The sequence below is a fragment of the Malus sylvestris genome, chromosome 11 (assembly GCF_916048215.2).
Source record: "Malus sylvestris chromosome 11, drMalSylv7.2, whole genome shotgun sequence".
Lineage (NCBI taxonomy): Eukaryota > Viridiplantae > Streptophyta > Magnoliopsida > Rosales > Rosaceae > Malus > Malus sylvestris.
Window position 1 is genome coordinate 8,467,496 of NC_062270.1, and position 22,110 is coordinate 8,489,605.

Here is a 22,110-nt window from a genome sequence, read left to right on the forward strand (position 1 = left end):
TAGCTAGCCCCAAAAATAAGGGAAACCCCACCCCACCCCCCAAAAAAAACCCACCCACAACAAAAGTACAACTATAAGTAAAGCTTTATGAGGGGTCTCTCTAAAATTGATCTTAAAATTAGCTAGTCCGTCATTCCAAAAATTGTTGACAATGTTGCATTTAAAATTGTCTGACAATATAACATTATTCCGGACAAAACTTTTGTATAAATTATAAGTTCAAACAAAAGACATTACAGAGCTTCTTCCTGACTATTTTAGGTGTATACTCCCTTGCTGAAAATTCTACCATGCTCATCATAATTCTTGCCAATCCACCAGGCAATTGGGTTAAATTGCCCTTGACCGAAAAAAATATGGTCCATTGATGCCAAATTGGGCAGGCAATTGGTGAGCTCCAAGAGGCTCGTTGAACTACCCTTGCAGCCCGTTGGCAATAAGTAACGATGGGCTTGATGTCAAGTAGTAGAAGGCTGGCCCCAACCCCGTGCACCAAACTAAACCAAACACCTCCAATTTGGGCGCCCCATAGCTGTTGGATTTTCAACAACTTTTTGATCCGAACCATTAAATTTCAAACGATAAAAGAAATTTAAAAAGATGATGTTGTGCCACGTGGCACTTTGTGACGCATTTGATATTAAAATTTTGAAAAATTCAATGGCTAGGATTAATCCCATGGTGAAAAATCCAAAAAAAAAAAATAGAAAAAAACTTAAAACACAAAATATCTAAAAACTTACAAAGTTCACACTTAAACAAAAATATGAGTTGATATTACTAATAGATAATGACACGTGATGCGATGAAAGTAGTTGAAAATGGAAAGGGATCCTCTCCAGCTCTTTTTCACCAAATCCATCAAGTTTAGATATTCAAACTATTGAAATTTGATCTAACAATTATAAACATAACACATTATAAAAGTTATAATAGGTTAGATCAAATTTTAAGTGTCTGATCCCGGTCTTATGGATTTCGTGGAAGGGATTTGGAGTCCTTTCCGTTGAAAATCTCATCGCCCTTCAAGGAAAACCCACTTCTTGGGCGTCTTCAACCACGTAAAACTTCACTCTTTTATTAGTTTTTGTGTTTAAAATTGTTGGGGTTTGTAGTTTTGGATTGAAATTTGTGTTTTGGGATTTGTTGGGTGCTCGCATGTGGAAATTTGGATAATTTTAGTTGTGGATTGTGGGGAACTGACGCAGTGGCGGTCCCATTTCATGTAAGTAGCTTTTGTTTTTGTGTTTTTGGTGAAATAATGATGAGGAGGGTGTGATAGTTGGGCTGGTTTTATTTTTTTTTTTTGTGAAATTAGAGTGGGATCAATCAAGGTCGAGACTCTTTTAGGTAAGAGTAATGTGAAAGTTATGTTTTTACAAAAAATTTGGCAAATTTTGTGACTTGGTGGATTTGGAATTTTGGTTATATTAGATATATGTGTAAAGAAAATAGTTGAACTGCATGAAGCTTGATGTAATTCTGGTTTTAATCAATGTTGGACTTGGGAAACCTAGTGAATATACAAGCGAATCTACGATTAGTTGACAAACTTAAAGGAGCTTGAGGGGTAATGAGGGTTTTAGGTATTTAGTGACATTCAGGCCATGCTTGATGTCTATTTGATGTCGGCGTATCGGAAATGCTTGAACAAAGAAGAAAGGTGCTCGAAGAGCTGCAGTTGTTAGCTACTTGGTTTGATTAGATTGCTATGTTAATCAAAATGTCCCCTGTAGTATGTTATAGGGTTAAAGTTTTACATTAGTGTTCTTTAGCGACTTGGTTTCAAAATTTTCGTTTTCGTTTGACTTTCCTTGGTCTGTGAGGCCAATGGTAGAATGATCATGGAAATTGTTTTGTCTTAATATCTCTGGTAAGAGCGGGTGTGCATTCTTAAAGGACTTGTTTGTCATTCTTTTAAGCTATTTAATGTGCTCATTTCAGTGTGCTTCATCCGAAGTCTATAACTGCTAAAAGTAGCACTACAAGGGCGAGGGAGCTATCATCTGTTTGGAAATAAGAGCTATAGACATGCCCCGTAAGGGTCAATAGGTCTCAGTTGCATATCTAACTTGTTTCTTATGTGTTTTCATCCTAAAGGTTAGAAAAGATGGGTGCTCTAGACGCGCAGAGAGTGGTGGTTCATCAACACCAGGGATGGCGGCTGATCTCATGTATGTGGTTACATGCTGGAGTTTTCCATGTGCTTGCCAATATGCTGAGTCTTGTATTCATTGGAATTCGGCTTGAGCAAGAATTTGGATTTGGTGTGCATCTAAATTTTTAGCTTCATGTATGTTATCATGCATGGATGGCCACATCCATAAGTGTATGTATTAAAAGATAAAGCACACGACATAAGTTGTGGAATAATAAATTAGTTACCAAGTGCAAAACTTCTTTCATAAATCTAGAAGAGAAACGCTTTCCGGATGGCTTTAGCTACCTTGCAATTAATCTATAGAGGAAATCTATGCATTTGTTTATTGAATTGTAACCTAGAGTAGTGGTCATGTAGTGCTGGTTGCATTATAACTTACACCGGTATGTTGTTTGGTTTGATGGAAACAAGAGGACGTTTTATTCAGCGGTGAGCAAAGAAAAGAGTATACACCGAAGATGCGGTTCAAACTGTAGTTTTAGACATAGATTTCCATTTTACAAAATAAAATTGCTTGAAACAGAAGCTGAGAGATTATTTCAGTTTTCCATCACATCGGTGGGAACAAAGATTGTTTTGGATATCCTGTACATGTAGACATGGCGCCTCAATTTGAAATGTTTCAAGATGCCGTCTATTTGAAAAGATTTAAAAAATAATAGTTTGATGCTGATCTACATCATGTACAGTTGTTTTGATGAACTGTTTTAACTAATTGGTTTGAAATTCTAATGTTTTTCTGATTTGTTTTTCGGTAGTTCGAATTGGTTTCCTATATCTCATGTCTGATTTTGGTGGGAGTTTGCTTTCAGCTCTTTTTATTCAATATGGTATTTCTGTTGGTGCTTCTGGTGCACTTTTTGGTTTACTAGGAAGCATGCTTTGAGAGCTCACATGAAATTGGACAATGTATGTAAATAAGGTAAATAAAATTCTGTATGCTCAATGATGCACCTCTTTATACTTTATAGTATGTGCACGACCGTTTGATCTTACAGTTTCAGATTTCGATTGGCAGTTAGCAGCATTGCTTACTCTCCTTTTCATCATCATAATAAACTTAGCAGTGGGAATTCTGCCACACGTGGACAACTTTGCTCATATTGGAGGATTTGTCTCTGGATTTCTTCCTGGATTTTTGTTTTTGATCCGCCCCCAGTTTAAATGGCTTACCCAACGGAATGCTCCCCTGGATGTGTTACTATTCCAGTTAAATCTAAACACAAGATGTATCAATATGTATTGTGGGTCCTCTCTTTGATACTATTGATTGTTGGGTAAGCTCCTCCTCGATCTCTGATTTAACTGTTTAACTTCATGAACCTAACCGACTCCCTGCATGAGAATCTGGTAGCCACAGTTGACGTGTGCACATATTTTTTTTTATAAAATCAGAGAACTGGATTTTGTGTAGATATGTAGATATCATGTGTCCCAGACCCTGCGTAAAGCGGGAGCCTTGTGCACTGGGTACGACCTATGTAGATATCATGTGTCTTGTAATATTTTCATTGCGAATAGGCTCTGTATTTGCTTGTTTCTCATCTGAATGGTTTGAAGAAGGCATTGTGTTATCGCTATTCTCTGTGTAATACTAATTGATCACTTTGTTGATAGCGGCTTATACTTTGCTGTTTTGGATTGCATGTGTTGGCAGTACTTTGTTGTTTTGTTATTGGAAATAAAGGTTCATTTTCCTCATATTTGCGTAGTATTAGTATATGCAGGCATTTTCTGACAGAAGTCATGTTTTTTACAGGTATACTCTTGGCTTGGTTACTCTTTATCGAGGGGTCAATCTAAGCAGTCACTGTTCTTGGTGTCATTATTTGAGCTGTGTCCCTACATCAAAATGGAATTGCAAGTCATGAAATATTTATTGTCTGATAATATGCTGTACTTTTATTTGCATATTAACTTCCGCCTTAAGATTTGATAGAGAGAAGTGCTTGCTTGTTAATATGTTCATGGTTGCATTCAGTCGTTCTAGTTTGGGATGCTGTTTAGTCTAATGCCTTAAAGAAATGTAATTTAAGAAATGACTCGAAATTCTGTGTCAAGAAATTACTTCTGCAACGTACTTTGATAGTACTATAAATTGGTTTTGTATTGACATATTGTTCTTTTTATGCATATATGCACCAATCTTGCAGTTGAGCCAGATAGGGAATCAGCTGAACTTAATGTGCGTAAGCAATGGTAGAAATGGAACATATTCATTGTTGGATCCCAGCCCCTCCCGGACTCAGCAGCTATGTGCTGAGCTTTGCAGTTGACCATACATGTACAGATTTCAGAAGTGATAGAATGTTGATTGATATGCTTCATTCTTGTCGTAAGTATTTTTTCTTTCTTTTTTTTTTGGTTGGGTAAAATAGTCTTGTGTATTCACCAAGTAGTGGTTCTCATTGTCATTATTCTTCTCATTCTTTTACTGCCTTTGTACCTCTTTTCTACTATTCATAACAGTTGGAAACCCATACCGATAACTATGAAATTTACTCGTCATATAGAACTACTCAAACACGCAATTTACTCACCCTACCTAAGTTTGTCGAATGTGGGATGTTACGGATTTAATTGGACCTTTGCGCTCTACCTTCTCGGCTCTCTCTCTCATTCTGCAATGTTGTAAGATGATCGGACACATGTATACTTTCTAGTTCATCCTCTAGAGACAACTTTGAAAAAAAAAAATCAACTAAATAAAAAATCATTTAACCATTTAATTAACATTGTAAAAATTTCAGTATTTAACTGAAAAATATAATTCATTTATTTATTGAATAACAATTAGATGACAAAACAAGTACGAATTACTTTGGTTTTTGGCGAAGTTGGACTTTAAAGGGTGGCATAGAAATAGACAATTCAGATTATTGTACAGCATTAAGATAAGAAAAGCAAAGAAATTCGATAACTGGCAACATCAGGCTTTACGGAGGTAGTGCCAATCTCCAACTGCAAGTGCAAGTGCAAGTCCAATAAGGGAGGATCATTTCGAAACTTGACATTAAATAATCCCCTTTAGTGTTTTGTCATATTTCTTTCTTTGTTCGTCAAGAAAGGAAAGGAAAGAAATTTCGTTAAGTACAATAACAAACTCTTATTTGCAAGTTTCATATGCTACTCTGCTAAGGCTAATTTGATTGGTGCTAGAAGTTTTGGGGTTGTGTACAAGGGAGTTCTCTATATTGATGATAGAGCTCAATTGGTTGCCGCCGTAAAGGTGTTTAACTTGTTACGCCATGGAGCAGCAAAGCGTTTTATATCTGGATGTGAGGCTTTGAGAAATATCAAGCATCAAAATCTCGTCAAGATTATAACTGCATGTTCCAAGTGTTGATTCTCTTGGTAATGATTTCAAGGCTTTGGTTTATGAGTACATGGAAAAAGCAAGCTTAGAGAAGTGGCTGCATCCACCGACTGATATTAAAGAAGCAAGAGAGGCACCCAAGAGTTTAAATCTTTTGCAAGGGCTCAGCATTGCCATTGATGTTGCTTGTGCTCTTGATTAGTCGATTATCTTCATAATCACTGTGAAACATCGATAGTTTATTGTGATCTGAAGCCAATTACTGGTCTTTTGTACAACAAGTCGAGTACTGGACATGTTTCTGACTTTGATTAGCAAGGTTTCTCTCACAACTGAACAGTATAAAAGCTTCAACAAATCAGACAAGTTCCGCCGGAATAACAGGAACGATTGGTTATGTGGTTTTAGGTAAATATTCACATCCTCTCCACAATCTCTTTTTTTTTCTTTTAAACTTTTGCATAATTCAACTATTTTGTTCTCAATTTGCTAACAATATTTGGGAAGTGAGGCGTTAATAACTGGATATGTCTACAGTGGTGGAATTCTCTTGCTAGAGACTCGAGCCCCCATGAAGTTTTAAAATTAAGAAAACTTGATCTCACTAGTAATTGTTACCATTTTTAAAAAGGTTGCATCCACAACAAGCTTTCTTGCAATGATACTTTAGGGGAACTATGAGAAAATCAGCAATCTCACAGTCCAGTCCCTCAGAAAATGTACAAACTTCAAAATTTCCATTCATAGCTAGGGCTAGGGTAACTTTCATATTAGGTGACACCAACGTGACATCTGACGTGAGAAAATATTGGGTTCCATGTATTTGTTTTTCCATTTTGGATGATTGCCAAAATGAATTATGGATGATAATGCTATTAAGTATGGTTGCCAAATGTTTCCAGTCAGCTTCTGAAGTCAAGGTGCTTTAACGGTCTTGGTCCTTGGCGTACCGAAATGTCAAACAATTAGTCCCAGTAGTGGAAGTAAGGTAATGATGTCGTCCAAAGAAAAAAGGCAAAGTTGTTACTTGTTATCATTTACCTGGACTTAATCCTTATCACATTTGAATTTTCAAGAACCAGAAATTGTGGTTTAAGTTCCTCCTATGATCCTATCCTTCTATAAATTTCCTTGTCGTTTAGTGGCAGTATTCTTCCTATGATCCTAGGGTAACTTTCATATTAGATGACACCAACGTGACGTCTGATGTGAGAAAATATTGGGTTCCATGTATTTGTTTTTCCATTTTGGATGATTGCCAAAATGAATTATGGATGATAATGCTATTAAGTATGGTTGCCAAATGTTTCCAGTCAGCTTCTGAAGTCAAGGTGCTTTAACGGTCTTGGTCCTTGGCGTACCGAAATGTCAAACAATAAGTCCCAGTAGTGGAAGTAAGGTAATGATGTCGTCCAAAGAAAAAAGGCAAAGTTGTTACTTGTTATCATTTACTTGGACTTAATCCTTCTCACATTTGAATTTTCAAGAACCAGAAATTGTGGTTTAAGTTCCTCCTATGATCCTATCCTTCTATAAGTTTCCTTGTCGTTTAGTGGCAGTATTCTTCCTATGATCCTAGGGTAACTTTCATATTAGGTGACACCAACGTGACGTTTGATGTGAGAAAATATTGGGTTCCATGTATTTGTTTTTCCATTTTGGATGATTGCCAAAATGAATTATGGATGATAATGCTATTATTTATGGTTGCCAAATGTTTCCAGTCAGCTTCTAAAGTCAAGGTGCTTTAATGGTCTTGGTCTTGGTCCCAGTTGTTACTTGTTATCATTTACTTGGATTTATTCCTTCTCGTATTTGAATTTTCAAGAAACAGAAACTGTGGTGTAAGTTCCTCCTATGATCCTATCCTTCTATAAATTTCATTGTCGTGTAACAAATGGAACTCACCAAATTCGCAACTCAACACCCATCTCTCTATTTCTTTCTGCTTCTTTCTCTAGTTATATAGTTAACCAGATCAGAAATGGGGGTCTTGGTTGTGAAATTGATCTTAATATACTTGCTTTTCAGTGCAGTGTTCGTTTGCTGTTGGAGCTCCCTGCAATCGGGACTCGGAGGGAATGCGACGGATAGGCTGGCGCTGCTTGCCATCAAAGCTCAAATAAAGCAAGATCTCCATAATTACAACGTGATGAGCTCCTGGAACGAATCCACGCACTTTTGCATGTGGCATGGTGTGACGTGCAGTCGACGACATCGCCAAAGGGTCACTAACCTGGACCTGCAATCTCAAAATCTGGTAGGGAACCTATCCCCAAACATTGGAAATCTAAGTTTTTTAAGGGAGCTGTGGCTGCGAAATAACAGCTTCAGTCATGAAATTCCTCCACAAATTGGGAATTTGCGTAGATTGCATGTATTGCGATTAGATGTTAACTCGTTTAGTGGTAGTATTCCACACAATATATCACATTGCTTCAACCTTATCCTTGTGAATTTCACTCGCAACAAGTTGGTGGGTAAAATTCCTTCAGAATTTGGATTGCTATCGAAGCTGCAACATTTTTCATCAAATGTTAATAATGTAACGGGACAGGTCCCTCTTTCCTTGGGCAACCTTTCGTCTCTCCAGAGACTAAGTCTTGTTAGTAATAACTTGATGGGAAACATCCCCAGTTCTCTTGGCCAATTGAAAAAATTAACCTTCTTGGCATTGGGGTTAAATCAGTTGTCTGGTAGCATCCCTTCCTCCATTTATAACCTTTCTTCTCTTGTTACATTTTTCATAGGAGGTAACCAAATTCAAGGGAGTATTCCATCAGATATTGGCAAAAGTCTTCCTAATCTCGGAGTCTTCGACGTCGGCTCAAACCAATTTACCGGGTCCATTCCTCCCTCAATATCCAATATCACAAGTGTTTGGTCATTTGAAGTTGGGCCAAACAACCTAATCGGACAGGTACCGAATCTCCAAAAGCTTCACAACCTCCTGTATTTCAACATTCAATTTAATAATATTGGAAGCGGTAAAGATGGTGACTTAAGTTTTCTCTCGGACTTGGCCAATGCCACCCAGTTAGAATGGTTGGTTATTAGCGACAACAATTTTGGAGGGACATTGCCCATGTCAATATCCAATCTCTCAACCAAACTTGAAATGTTTTGGGTTGGCAGTAACCAAATATATGGAAGCATCCCATCTGGGATAGGGAATCTGGTGAGCTTGCAATCGTTGCCCTTCGGGATTAATAGCTTCACAGGTAACATTCCCTCTGACATGGGCAAGCTTTCAAACCTTGAAGCATTACAAATTTCCATGAACAAATTATCTGGAAATATTCCGTCTTCCGTAAGAAATTTAACCAAGTTATACTATCTTGCGCTGGATGGAAATCATCTTGAGGGCAGCATTCCTTCAGGTCTGGGGGAATGCCATGGGTTGCAATTGTTGAATCTTTCTTATAACCTCCTAAATGGCACAATACCAAAACAAGTTTTTAGACTCTCCTCCTTATCGATTTCTTTGGACTTGTCTAATAACCTCTTCACAGGTTCCCTTCCCCCGGAGGTTGGGAATTTCCAGAGTCTAAGTGAACTTTATCTTTCTGGTAACATGTTATCTGGAGAACTCCCCAGTAGCCTTGGTGGTTGTGAGAGTTTAGAAGTCCTGCATTTGCAAGGAAACTTTTTCAACGGGTCCATTCCTTTGTCTATGAGTTCAGTGAGAGCAATTCGAGATCTAGACCTTTCTCGCAATAATTTTTCAGGGGAAATTCCACATTTTTTAGAAGGTTTTAGATTCTTGAATAATCTGAACTTATCATTCAATCAATTTTGGGGAGTGGTACCAACTGGAGGTGTTTTCAAAAATGCGAGTGCTATTTCAGTTGTTGGCAATACTAATCTGTGCAGCCCTGTTGATAATTTAAAGCTTCCCAAGTGCAAGTCTAAAGAGACCAAGAAACGAAGATTGTCTCGTAGCTTGAAACTAATACTCCCTTTAGTATTTGGACTTACTCTTCTAGGAATAGCCATGGTGTTCTTCTATTTCTTTCTTTGTTCGTCAAGGAAGAAAAAGAAAGAAATTTCATTGAGCACTTTGGGGAACACTATTTTGCAAGTGTCATATGCTACTCTACTCAAAGCTACTGACGGGTTCTCAGAGGCTAATTTAATTGGTGCTGGTAGTTTTGGGTATGTGTACAAAGGAGTTCTTGATGAGGATGATAAATCTCAACTTGTTGCCGTGAAGGTGTTTAACTTGTTACGCCATGGAGCTTCGAGGAGTTTCATAGCCGAATGTGAAGCTTTGAGAAATATTAGGCACCGAAATCTTGTCAAGATTATAACCGTGTGTTCAAGTGTTGATTTTCATGGTAATGATTTCAAGGCTCTAGTTTATGAGTTCATGAACAACGGGAGCTTAGAAGAGTGGCTGCGTCCACCTACTGGAACTGAAGAGTTAAGAGATCATATACCCAAGAAGTTAAGTCTTCTTCATAGGCTAGAAATTGCCATTGGTGTTGCTTGTGCACTGGATTATCTTCATAATCATTGTGAAACGCCAATAGTTCATTGTGATCTCAAGCCAAGCAACGTTCTCTTGGACAACGAATTGACTGGCCATGTTTCTGACTTTGGATTAGCAAGGTTTCTCTCACAAGTAACGAGTAATGTTTCAGCAATTCAGAGTCAGACAAGTTCCGTTGGAATAAAAGGAACGGTTGGTTATGCAGCTCCAGGTATATATATGTTAGATATATACTTCATTATATTTCCTTTTTTATTTTGTAGTATTTAATTTACAAAATTCAAACTGAACTTTTTATACACAAATGTGATGTTTGAATTGTAGAGTATGGCATGGGGAGTGAGGTGTCAACGAACGGTGATGTCTACAGCTTTGGCATTCTCTTGTTGGAGATGTTTACAGGGAAGAGACCCACTGACAACATGTTTGGTGATAGCTTGAACCTTCATAACTTTGTCAAGATGGCTCTCCCCGAGCGAGTTATTGAGATTGCAGATGCACCACTTCTTGAAGGAGGCACGAACGACAATCCCAATCAATGCAGTGCAAGAATTCATAAAGTTGAGGTGTGCTTGAGTTCAATATTTAGAATTGGAATTGATTGTTCTGCTGAATCCCCAACAGATCGACTAAAGAATATCAATGATGCTGCATCTGAACTTCATTCAATTAGGAATACTTTTCTTGGGTAGAAACTCTTTTTTATGTGCTTTTGTAATAAGAGAAATTTCGTTTACTGCCTATGAAGTCTAGCTTTTACGTTACCGCAGTAGATGTGGAAGTTTGCAATGTAAATAATCACCAATGAGGTTTGTTGTGTGAAGATTGTATTCCTACTTTTTGTACTTGGTATTTTTGTGTAATATTCTCATCAATTAAAGTCTAGTTCGTGCCACAAAATTGTTGAATATTCACATTGACAGATTCCAAATTTTTGAAAGATTCATAACCTGAAGAGCCTCAACATTCCACAAAATTATCTTGGAAGCTGTAAAGATGGTGAGTTGAGTTTCCTATCAGACTTGACCACCATCAATGTAATGTGTTTTCGAAAATGAAAGTGCTATTTCAATTGTTGACAACACTAGATTATGCACGGCAATTCCTAATCTCAAGTTGCCCAATTGCAAGTCTAAAGAGCTCCAAGAAAAGAAGATTAGCTTATTGCTTGAAATTAATAATCCCTTTCTCAAAGGCCACTGATCGGTTTTCTTCAGCTAATTTGACAATAAAGCTCGGCTTGTACTTGTAGCTATGAAGGTGTTTAACATGTTACATCATGGAGCATCAAAGAGTTTCATAGCCGAATATGAGGCTTTGAGAAATATCAAGCATCAAAATTCGTCAAGGTCATATCTGCATGTTTTCTCGATGATGATTTCAAGGCTCTAGTTTATGAGTTGATGCACCAAAGGAGTTTAGAGGAGTGGTTGCATGATTTGCATCCACCTCCTGTAATTGAAGAGGTAAGAGATCAATACACCCAAGAATTAATATCTTCTTCAAAGGCTAGATATTGTTATTGGTGTTGCTATTGTGCATTGGATTATTTTCATAACCATAGCGAAACACCGATAGTTCATTGTGATCTAAAGCTAAGCAATGTTATTTTAAACACCGAGGTGACTGAACATGTTTTTTGAAAGTGGACTAATCTCATACTGTTACTTATATGAACTCCTCCATATAAGTGAAGAGGATTGGGTTCAAGTTGGTTGGTATTGTTACTAGGGTTTGCAAATGGTCATTTTTTGTAGAATTTTAACCCCATTTTTAAAGCCCATGGGCTATGAAAAATCAAGGTTGTCTAGCATTGTTGCTATAATTATTCGCCCATGTGCATTCTGAATTCAAATCCAATAGTTTTAGTAGTCGTTCTATCAATCTTGACAATAAAAGAGTATTTATTTTATTTTTTCAAACAAATAGTATTATTTCCACTAAGGGAAAGGGGATAGGCTTAGCCTCACAATGATGTAGTTCAAATTCGTATTTGGCAATAATCGAACATAAAATTTATCAGTTACAAGTTAAGAAAATACCATTAGACCGTAGTACTAAGTGGCATAAAAGAGTTTCTATTAAACCAGTAAAATGAAAATTCTCAACCATTCATTAATGGATTTGAATTTAGATTTATTACAATTGATAGATACTTTTTTTGGGCAATCAATAGGATACTAACAAATTTGTTTTTAGAACAAAGATATGTCACGATAATGTGACTTAAAGCTGTGTCATTGGCCTTTTCACTTATTGCCCTATCTTTAACGCACTCCAATTAATATCGTCCACTAATATTAGTATTTAATGAATCTCATCATAAATTGTTACCCAAAATATTAATTATCAAAGCAAATAAACTTGATTGAGTTTTAAATTTTTCGTGACTAACTCCCAAATAATTCTCGTTACCAAGCAAATTAAATACCTTTAATTAAAAGCTTAAAAACTTTTTAATTATTACCTCTCTATTTTGCTTTTGCAATCACGAGCGTACAATATTATAGGAATATTTTTGTTCTTCACACTCAAATGATGGTAATGCTCACTACCTTATTTATCACCATTATATGAGTTTAATATCTTGGATAGACAATTATCAAAATTTAAACTCATCCAACGGTAATAAATAAGGTGGTAAGCATTACCACCACTTGAGGATGTTGAATAAAAATCGCCCCAATAATATTAGTTAAGTTAGTTGGTGTGGTAATTGGTCTTTAGCAAGCTTCTTATAGAAAAAAGAAGAATCTGAGTACTTTGGCTGTTTTGCAGAAGAAAAAGAAAGAAAGGGGCATTTGATGTTTGGACAGATATTATGGCTGTTTGGATGAAATTATTTATTATGGCTGTCTATGACAATGAGAAATTTGATTCTTCTAGTTGTAGCTAGTCCCGTTTTCTATGTTTATTTGCTTTCTTATATGATGGAATGGCGTTTTACCATGAGATTGAATGGTTTTTTATTTGGTTCTTTGTTTAGTTTGAACTAGAAAAATTGCCCACGCGCTGCTGTGGGTTTTGAAACCATAATGCAGAACATACTACGAATATTTTCGACAGAAAAAGACACAAATTATTTAGATTCAGTTCACTTCACATCAACATAGTGTGCATAATGAAGAGAGCGTATATTTGAAAGTTTGAATTAATGAAAGATAAAAAAAGGTCGTACCCAGTGCACAAGGCTCCCGCTTTACGCAGGGTTTGGGAGAGGTAAATGTCGGCTAGCCTTACCCCCATTTATAGAGAGGCTGCTCCCAAGTCTCGAACCCGAGACCTACCGCTCATGGGCGAAGGCACTTGCCATCGCACCAAGTGCAACCTCTTTGAATTAATGAAACATGCAACAACGAAATATAATGTTTTTATCCCCCCCCCCCCCCCCCCAGAGTCCTATAAAAAGAAGCATAAATGGAAAGGATGGTTCCCAAACTTTGTTTCAATTTAAGTTTTATGGCTTTCCTACTCTGCCCTACATCACAGAACAAAAAGAAGGTTACCTAAGAATTCATGCATTCATCTTCTAAACATGCAACAGAAAAGCACTCATGCATAATAAAGGGTACATTGACATTAAATAGATCAACTTAAGTGCTAACAGCCAATCAACAAATTGAACATAATTGAAGTTTTAGTAGAATGAGTTAACAAAAAGGAAGCTTGGTTTCCGCATGAAAGAAAAGATCCGCTTGAAATGGTAGTCATTCAAGATGTTTTCTGGTATTTATGCGAATTTGGAAATGCTATAAATGTAAAAGTTACCTCAAAAGCCTTTTCTGCGTTGGTTTCTGTAATCACTCCTACTGCAGCATTTGCAGTCAGTATCATGAGAATAACATGTGTCTGAGACCAAGTTGTATCCCACGTGCTTAATCAACAACAAACATAGAAAACAGTTATCATATATCATAAAATTCCAAGTCTTAACTTGTAAAGTTTCAAGTGCTCAACAAATTTTGAACAATGTATGGTTCAAAACTTTAAAAAAAAAAGACATGCATCAAAGACTTTAGGGAGAAAAAATATGCATTGGCTGAAATAGATAATTAGGATTTTAAATGTTAAAATTTTCTTTTTGGCTCACTAATTAGATGCAAAAGTGAGATTGTATGAACAATTTTACACCCGGAAACATGAACTATACATAATCACAACTAATCTAACAATGAGAAAGTATATAAGACAAAACACTAACAGAAGGCTAAAACACTCTTTTATTTGATCTAACAATAGGGTAATAGGATTAACTAAATCATTAGAGACTGCAACAATGAGAAAGTCTGAAGATTAAAGTTCTTGTTGAATACCTTGAAAAACATTTTTAGTAAATCCGTTCAGGAAAATATAGAAACTTAAGATTCTATGCAATTCCATCATCCGGGATAGCACATATTTACTTGGAATCCAACCTTAAGCCAACATTTTTCTATCTATAGCATCCATCATACCTAAGACATTTCTCAGTAGGGGCACATGAACAATCATAATTGAGATTTCATAAGTTTATTTTTTTGTTAACTATAGTGAAATTTATAAAACAATTTTAGCAAAACTCGAGTGTAGATAATGGACTTTTGTTCCAGTTTAAAAAATATTGACTTGTGTTCTAAGCAACATAATGCATTCACATTTCAATTGTCAAAAGGCATCACAGTAATCCCCAACAACAACAACAAAGCTTTTTCCTACTAAGTGGGGTCGGCTATATGAATCCTAGAACGCCATTGCGCTCGGTTTTGTGTCATGTCCTCCATTAGATCCAAGTACTCTAAGTCTTTTCTTAGGGTCTCTTCCAAAGTTTTCCTAGGTCTTCCTCTACCCCTTCGGCCCTGAACCTCTGTCCCGTAGTCACATCTTCGAACCGGAGCGTCAGTAGGCCTTCTTTGCACATGTCCAAACCACCATAACCGATTTTCTCTCATCTTTCCTTCAATTTCGACTACACCTACTTTACCTCGGATATCCTCATTCCTAATCTTATCCTTTCTCGTGTGCCCACACATCCAACGAAGCATCCTCATCTCCGCTACACCCATTTTGTGTACGTGTTGATGCTTCACCACCCAACATTTTGTGCCATACAGCATCGCCGGCCTTATTGCCGTCCTATAAAATTTTCCCTTGAGCTTCAGTGGCCTACGACGGTCACACAACACGCCGGATGCACTCTTCCACTTCATCCATCCAGCTTGTATTCTGTGGTTGAGATCTCCATCTAATTCTTCGTTCTTTTGCAAGATAGATCCTAGGTAGCGAAAACGGTCGCTCTTTGGTATTTCCTGATCTCCGATCCTCACCCCTAACTCATTTTGGCCTCCATTTGCCCTGAACTTGCACTCCATATATTCTGTCTTTGATCGGCTTAGGCGAAGACCTTTAGATTCCAACACTTCTTTCCAAAGGTTAAGCTTCGCATTTACCCCTTCCTGAGTTTCATCTATCAACATTATATTGTTTGCGAAAAGCATACACCAAGGAATATCATCTTGAATATGTCCTGTTAACTCATCCATTACCAACGCAAAAAGGTAAAGACTTAAGGATTGTTAATGCACAAAATCAATGAGGACTTTGATACAACAGAAAGTATTAAGCTTGTGATCTTCGCTAGATTGCTCCGGTCATTAGTGTGGATAAATATGTAAATGGATAGAAACAGGAAAGCAAACACAAGATGTACGTGGTTCACCCAGATTGGCTACGTCCACGGAGTAGAGGAGTTCTCATTATTTTTGAAGGGTTTACACAAGTACATAGGTTCAAGCTCTCCTTTAGTGAGTACAAGTGAATGATTTAGTACAAATGACATTAGGAAATATTGTGGGAGAATAATCTCGTAATCACGAAACTTCTAAGTACTGAAGTGTGGTATCGTCTTCACTTGCCTTATCTGTCTCATAGGTAGATGTGGCATCTTCTCTGGAAGTACTCTTCCTCCATCCAGTGGTGATATCTTTAACTGGTGGAGATGCACAAGGTAATGTATCAATTTCACTTGAAGCTTACTTGTAGTTTCAGGCTTGGTCAAGCGCGATACAAACCATGTAATAGGAGTCCCCCAAGTCGCCGAGCTAAAGGATCTGCTGAAAGAGGTGACAGACAAGGTAATCAATCAGAGCTCCAAGCAATCAGTCTCAGATCAGAAGTTTGATTTCGAGTTCCAGCTGATTGTTTTCATTCTCCCTATCTTGCAGGCAGCATGAAGGATAAAGAGAAGAAAAAGGAGAATAGATGATATGAGATACTTTTGTTTTTGAAGAAGTAACTTTCCACAGGCTTATTCTTGAACTGGGCTGGAGGATTTTCTGGTTTCCTTCAGAGTATAAGGCCGACTGAAAAATTTAAGGGTCAAAACAAGTCCATCAAATCTAGAGTACGTTCGACCCTGCTGATATGGGATACTTTTGCTGTTGACAAAGTAGTGGATGTATCGGCACGTGTTCTGTTACGCTTGTCTCCACATGCTTCCTTGTATCCTTCTCACTTGCCCTATCTGTTCCTCAGGCAGATGCGATATCTTCTCTGGAAGCATAAGATGTTGAAGATGAGAACTCGAGAGCAATGCCAGGTAAGTAATCAGGTAAGGGGTTCCAGGCAGTCAGTTCCTGACTGGAAGCTTGATTCAGCTGACTGATTGCTCTCTTTCTCCTTATTTTGCAGGTAAGAACAAGGCCAAAGGAAAAGACAGGGAAAAAGCATGATATGGGATACTCTTGCTTTTAACCCTGATGATATGAGATATTCTTCCTCTGGTGTAGCTTGTTTGCAGAGGTATTATCGGGGGGAAAGAAAGATGAGTATTTCGAGAGACTTCGTTGAGAGTGCCCTCTCAGATATGAGGAAGGGTTGAGCATTTTTGCAGGTTTGCCTCTCCATTGAGGATGGAGGTCGACATATATAGGAGTCTCCCTAACAACAAGTAGTAATGCTATTCCTTTACCCTGCTTGGTCATAGCACGGTAGTGGGAGCTGCCAGCTTCACGTGTTTTAACTCTGTCAGAGCATTTTGAAAAAGTGGTCTGTGGTATCTGGAAAGCTGATGTTGCGTGTGAAGATTACAGACAATCTTTATCCAAGGAGATCTGGCTCTCGAAGTTGAGAAAGCGATGACTCTTCGGTTTTCGAACAAGCAATCCTGTCGGGGATCTGACTCTCGAGATTCAGAGAATGGTGCCTCTTCGATTTTTGAGAAAGCAATCCTGCTGGGAGTCTGGCTCTTGAGATTCGGAGAGCGGTGTCTCGTCGATTTTTGAGAAAGTAATCATGTTGGGAGTCTGGCTCTTAAAATTCGGAAGGCGGTGCCTCTTCGACTTTGAAGCAAGCAATCTTGTTGGGAGTGTTTTCTCGAATGTGAGTAAAGGTTGAGCATGTTTGCTAGTCTACCTTGCCACAGAGCATAGAGGTTGACACATAAGGACTTTACAATTATCCAGCAGTGGTGCTGTTCCTTTACCCTTGTGGGTAATAATATGGTAGCTAGACCTTCAAAATTTATGCGTCTAAACTTTGTTAGTGTTGTTTCTTTGCTATTCTTTTACCCTTCTTGGTCATAGCGATGTAGTGGGAGCTGCAAGCTTCACGTGTCTAAACTTTGTCTGAGATCTTTGGCAAAGTTATCTGTGGTACCCATGAGCTGATGTTGCGTGTGGAAAGTGGATGATTGAACAGTAAGATTCACGTGCTTTCTACTTCACCAGAAATCTTCGACAGAATGCCTCGCAAAGCTGAGTGTACATGTGACAGGTGCTGACAAGGCTGAAAAAGTAGGTGCCTCTTCGATTTCTGAGATCGGCCCTCGTGGTCTCTGAGCAGCCCAGCTTTTGAGAAAGCAAGCTCCTCTTCGATTTCTGAGATCGGCTTTCTTGGTCTTTGAGCAGCCCAACTTTTGAGAAAGCAAACGCCTCTTCGATTTCTGAGATCGGCCCTCGTGGTCTTTGAGCAGCCCAGCTTTTGAGAAAGCAAACGCCTCTTTGATTTCTGAAGCTCTGTCGAGTGCAGATTTTTATAGAGGCTAGCATTAAGTTCCAAAGCACACTTGAATCTCTACCAGTAGAAGCTCCATTCTTGCACTTCTAAGATCTTGATTTGTCCGACCTCTTCTCTCTTCAACACCTTTGAAAATGTCTGGCCCCTCCGACCGTCGTTTTGACTTGAACCTTGTTGAAGAGGCAGCCACGCCTTCTTCCAACAACATATGGCGCCCATCATTCTTATCCCTTATTGGTCCTCTTACCGTTGGGGATTCCGTGATGAAGAATGATATGATCGCTGCGGTAGTGGCCAAGAACCTTCTCACTCCCAAAGATAACAGACTATTTTCCAAACGGTCTGATGAGTTGGTTGTTAAGGATTATCTGGCTCTCAGTGTTCAGTGTGCAGGTTCTGTGTCTAATATGGTCCAACGCTTATTTGCTCGAACCCGCCAAGTTGAATCATTGACGGTTGAAGTGATGAGTCTCAAACAGGAGATTAGAGGGCTCAACCATGAGAATAAACAGTTGCACCGGCTCGCACATGACTATGCTACAAACATGAAGAGGAAGCTTGACCAGATGAAGGAATCTAATGGTCAGATTTTACTTGATCATCAGAGGTTTGTGGGTTTGTTCCAAAGGCATTTATTGCCTTCGTCTTCTGGGGCTGTACTGCATAATGAAGCTCCAAATGATCAACCTCCGATGCCTACTCCTTCTAGGGTTCTGTCCAGTACTGAGGCTCCGAATGATCCCCCTCCGGTGCCTTCTCTTTATGAGGCTCTACCGACTGCTGAGACTTCTCCTAAGCAACCTTTGTGAGGGCTCCCTCTTGTTTGTTTATTTTGACTCATGTATATGTACGTATTTGTAACTTATCGGAGATATCAATAAATAAGCTTTGCTTCATTTCAACGTATTGTGTTAAATACACCAAAGCCTTCTTCACTAAGTTCTTTGAATTTTTCTTTTGTTGAAGCTTGTATGTTGAAGCTTTCATTCAGTTTATTTCACTTGTCCATTGGAATTTTATTCAAAGAATTATCAAATAAAGACAATAGCATGCCAAAGATTAAAAACCCTCATTTCAAACTTTGCTAATGCATAACTCTGTTTGGTTTTCTTCTCCGAATACCAGACTGAGAGAGGAGTCAAGTTCTCTAGTGCACCATCAATCTCCTGTTTGAGAAACCATCACCACAGCCACTCCCTTGAGGCACCACCATCGCCATTTTTCACGGAGAACAACGCCACCACGAAACCACCACCATTAATCTCGCCACCTACGCAACTTTTACCATCCCCGAACCCACCCTCTGCAAATTGCCCTCATCCCTTCTAATTTCATTTCTTGCATTTCTTGTATGGTATCCATTTCTTGCACACTCAAATATTTATATACCAACTGAGAATAACAATATAAATCCCACACCCACCCCTTTTCCCCACTTGAAAAATTCACCAAAAGACCGCATTAACCACCATAGTTTAAGAATCCAGACCCCAAATTTCAATCTAATTAATTAAATTACAGATGATTCTATCTACCTCATGAAAACAAATATGTTCAGTTAAAGAAATTCCATAATCACTGCATCTTAAACCACTTCTTAAATATGTCCGCCATACCAATCTAATAAAAAATCCATGTTCAATCGATTCTTATTAATTCCAACACCAAGTATTTCAGCATCTAGATTATAGAAAAATCACAATAAAACAAACTCAGAACACCCAGATTCCAATCTTGGTGCTAAAGCACACTTTGTTAACCTCACCTTCATCAAGTCCATGTTTCCTGCCATGAGATCTTTCTCTTTATCCAGACTTGCCTTTAGCTGCAAGATCAAAATAATGAAGCATTCAATTCCATTTCTATACTCATAAAATTAAAAATTGAAATATGTCATAATTTACTCGGAATCTTCATATGTATTATGAAAGCATATGAACAGATACATTTGAAAACTTATAACGCTACCTAATAAAGTTGAAAAGTAACTAATTAAGATCAAGTTCCAGTGCATCCAGTGAGCCTTCCAGGGAAAGATGGCCCCATGGACTTAGACCTTGAAAACTGAGGCTTGTTTTGCCTTGTAATTGTATGATCAGTAGCATCCTTATGGATTGCAATTGTATGATCAGTAGTATCCTTATGGATTCCCAAATTAATCCTCAAAATTTTGTTCTCATCCGATAGCTTATGCACCTGGGACAAAAGCCGCTCAATTGTTTCACTATTCTCCTTGTTTCTCTTTATCAACTCAGCCCGGTGCTGCATATTTTCGTCAATGAGTTCTTAGATCTTTTCGTGCAACATTTTCTCTTTTTCAACCACATTACCATCACATTCTACACCATTATCAATATTCTTCTCTTCCATATATTCTTCGAATGTACACAAAACCTTTTTTTAGGACATACCAGCATTTGTTTGTTTTGATGGCTCTGATTTTGGTTTCCGTTTTCTCTTTTGTGGTGGTCTAATCAAGATGCACTCCAAAACACTAATTTGAGTGCCTACACAGATGAACATCGCATAAAAATCATAAAAAAAAATCCAAAACAGCAGCAGAGATAAAAAAATGATAATAACTCTAAAAAAAATTTAAATCAAAAGCTAAGACTAACTCACAGAATTTTTGGGCAAAAAAATTTCTTTAAATACTAATTTAATGCAATCCAGGAGCTAAATGCTTAAATCAGAAAAAATCCTTTAACCCAGATACTCCTATGGTCACAAATACTGATTTTGTGCAGTGCAGCAAAGTTTTTCTTGAAACTTGACGTATGTCACTACAAAATTATCCCAAATATATCTCAGAGATTGCAGAAATTCAGACTATCAATAATGAGACAGCCGGAATGTTTTACCCTAATCTTATTAGGATTTTTAACTAAACAACTTGCTCATGTAACAGCTATATTACAGCATAAATATTCATGAACACTCATCACCAATAGCAAAAAGGAGCAAAGTACTATTACAGAAATCTAAAGATACCCATCAACAATATAACAAAAAAAAATTGCGGTGAGATTTTAAAATACCAACTTTATTCGATATTACAATGAAATATAACAAAAAGAAAAATAAAAACAAAATGTACAAAAATCATTATTTTCATAAATAGACAGTGGAATAACAGAAGAAGCCAAACCCAGAAAAATTAAAAACATAGAATCACAGTAGAAGAAGCACACCATTTCAGATCTTTTTATCCTCTTTGAAGATCGATCGATTCCAGAGAGAGAGAGAGGAGGAGGGAGAAGACAAATGGGAGAGGAGGTAGATGGAGGCGAGAGGAGGAAAACGACGGAGGTAGTTTATCGGAAGCATGTCTTGTCTTGCGTTGCTAGTCAACAAGTCAGTGGAATCCTCACAAAATCCCTCACTCAATCGGGTCAGTGACAACTCCCTCAATTTTCTCCCTCTCAATCTCTCAATCATCGACAACTACCCATTAATTAAGGCTTCTAGTGGCAATTTTGACCAATCCCTTAATCCCGACACCAACCCTTGATTTGAGGAGGAAAAATCAACCCTAACCCCCTTTATGGCAACCTTACTAAGTCACGCCTCCCTCTCACTTCCCCTCCCTGCCATCCCCCAACTATCTCCCTCTCTGTCTCTGCACCCCATGCTTTTTGGCAATGGCACGAATGTAAATAATACAAAATCAAAGGATCATTTCAAAACAAACATAAATAGACTGGCAAAACCGTAAATATTTCGAAATCTGTTTAGATACAAAATTACCTTCCTAACTTTTAATATTTACCCACCAACCCAGTCTCAAATTTGATGGCAATGGTGTAAATAAAGCAAAATCGAGTGACATGTAGAATAGGTAATATCTATGTGTAGAAAACCTGTAACGGGAAAATTGAATTGTAGGAGCCGTAGCTCATATTCATTCATTGATAGTGTATAAATATATTTGATTACAAAGAGTCCTACAGGGCTCCAGTTCTGCTGTCCCCTTTTGTGTGTCTCCTTTATGTTTCAACTTTCATTGCTAATATTTTGACACATGTCTTCTAGCTTAACTTAGTTTCTAACTTTGTTAACTTTTTATTTAACATTTAAAAGTAAAAAGAAAAATCCAAAATAATCTGACTGTTGGGTTCTCGAGGTCTGCAAATCCAAAAATAGAATTCT

At 37.8% G+C, this 22,110-nt stretch overlaps 4 protein-coding genes, 2 long non-coding RNA genes and 1 pseudogene across 10 annotated transcripts in view; 5 read left to right on the forward strand and 2 right to left on the reverse strand.

Moving 5' to 3' along the window:
* Positions 1-4,593, forward strand: part of LOC126591198 (RHOMBOID-like protein 1) — a 64,858-nt pseudogene extending 60,265 nt beyond the window's left edge.
* The window catches only part of LOC126591176 (putative receptor-like protein kinase At3g47110), a 117,849-nt gene extending 106,931 nt beyond the window's left edge, over positions 1-10,918 (forward strand). Inside the window, exons 3-4 of the mRNA XM_050256763.1 lie at positions 9,296-10,180; positions 10,294-10,918. Of these exons, the coding sequence (XP_050112720.1) occupies positions 9,296-10,180; positions 10,294-10,661 (1,253 nt within the window). The 3' untranslated portion in view covers positions 10,662-10,918. The remainder of the gene's footprint in view (positions 1-9,295; positions 10,181-10,293) is intronic.
* LOC126591206 (uncharacterized) overlaps positions 1-22,110 on the reverse strand; it is a 102,918-nt gene that overhangs the window by 54,126 nt on the left and 26,682 nt on the right. The window contains exon 2 of the long non-coding RNA XR_007612296.1: positions 7,921-8,141. This is a non-coding gene — a long non-coding RNA (uncharacterized LOC126591206). The remainder of the gene's footprint in view (positions 1-7,920; positions 8,142-22,110) is intronic.
* The window catches only part of LOC126591187 (uncharacterized), a 74,329-nt gene that overhangs the window by 39,342 nt on the left and 12,877 nt on the right, over positions 1-22,110 (forward strand). The gene's annotated exons all lie outside the window — the stretch shown is intronic.
* The window catches only part of LOC126591190 (RHOMBOID-like protein 1), a 45,372-nt gene continuing 24,288 nt past the window's right edge, over positions 1,027-22,110 (forward strand). The window contains exon 1 of the mRNA XM_050256784.1: positions 1,027-1,061. The gene's annotated coding sequence lies outside the window, so the exon portion shown is untranslated. The remainder of the gene's footprint in view (positions 1,062-22,110) is intronic.
* The window catches only part of LOC126591175 (probable LRR receptor-like serine/threonine-protein kinase At3g47570), a 45,617-nt gene continuing 29,278 nt past the window's right edge, over positions 5,772-22,110 (forward strand). The window contains exons 1-2 of one of the 3 annotated variants that reach the window (XM_050256758.1): positions 5,772-5,885; positions 7,509-7,854. In XM_050256758.1, the coding sequence (XP_050112715.1) occupies positions 5,773-5,885; positions 7,509-7,854 (459 nt within the window). In that variant the 5' untranslated portion in view covers position 5,772. Of the gene's footprint in view, positions 5,886-7,264; positions 7,322-7,508; positions 7,855-22,110 lie in introns of those variants that run through there. The other 2 variants (XM_050256759.1, XM_050256760.1) reach the window with 2 other exon arrangements.
* On the reverse strand, positions 11,053-21,420 carry LOC126591209 (uncharacterized). Of its 3 annotated transcripts, none has more exons than XR_007612299.1 (5): positions 21,153-21,420; positions 20,373-20,468; positions 19,727-19,786; positions 13,738-13,843; positions 11,053-11,421 (listed from the first exon to the last, which is right to left on the reverse strand). It is a non-coding gene; the product is annotated as an uncharacterized LOC126591209 (long non-coding RNA). The 3 variants fall into 3 exon arrangements; XR_007612300.1 differs by lacking the exon at positions 11,053-11,421 and adding an exon at positions 13,365-13,447; XR_007612298.1 differs by lacking the exons at positions 11,053-11,421; positions 13,738-13,843 and having other exon boundaries at positions 19,457-19,786.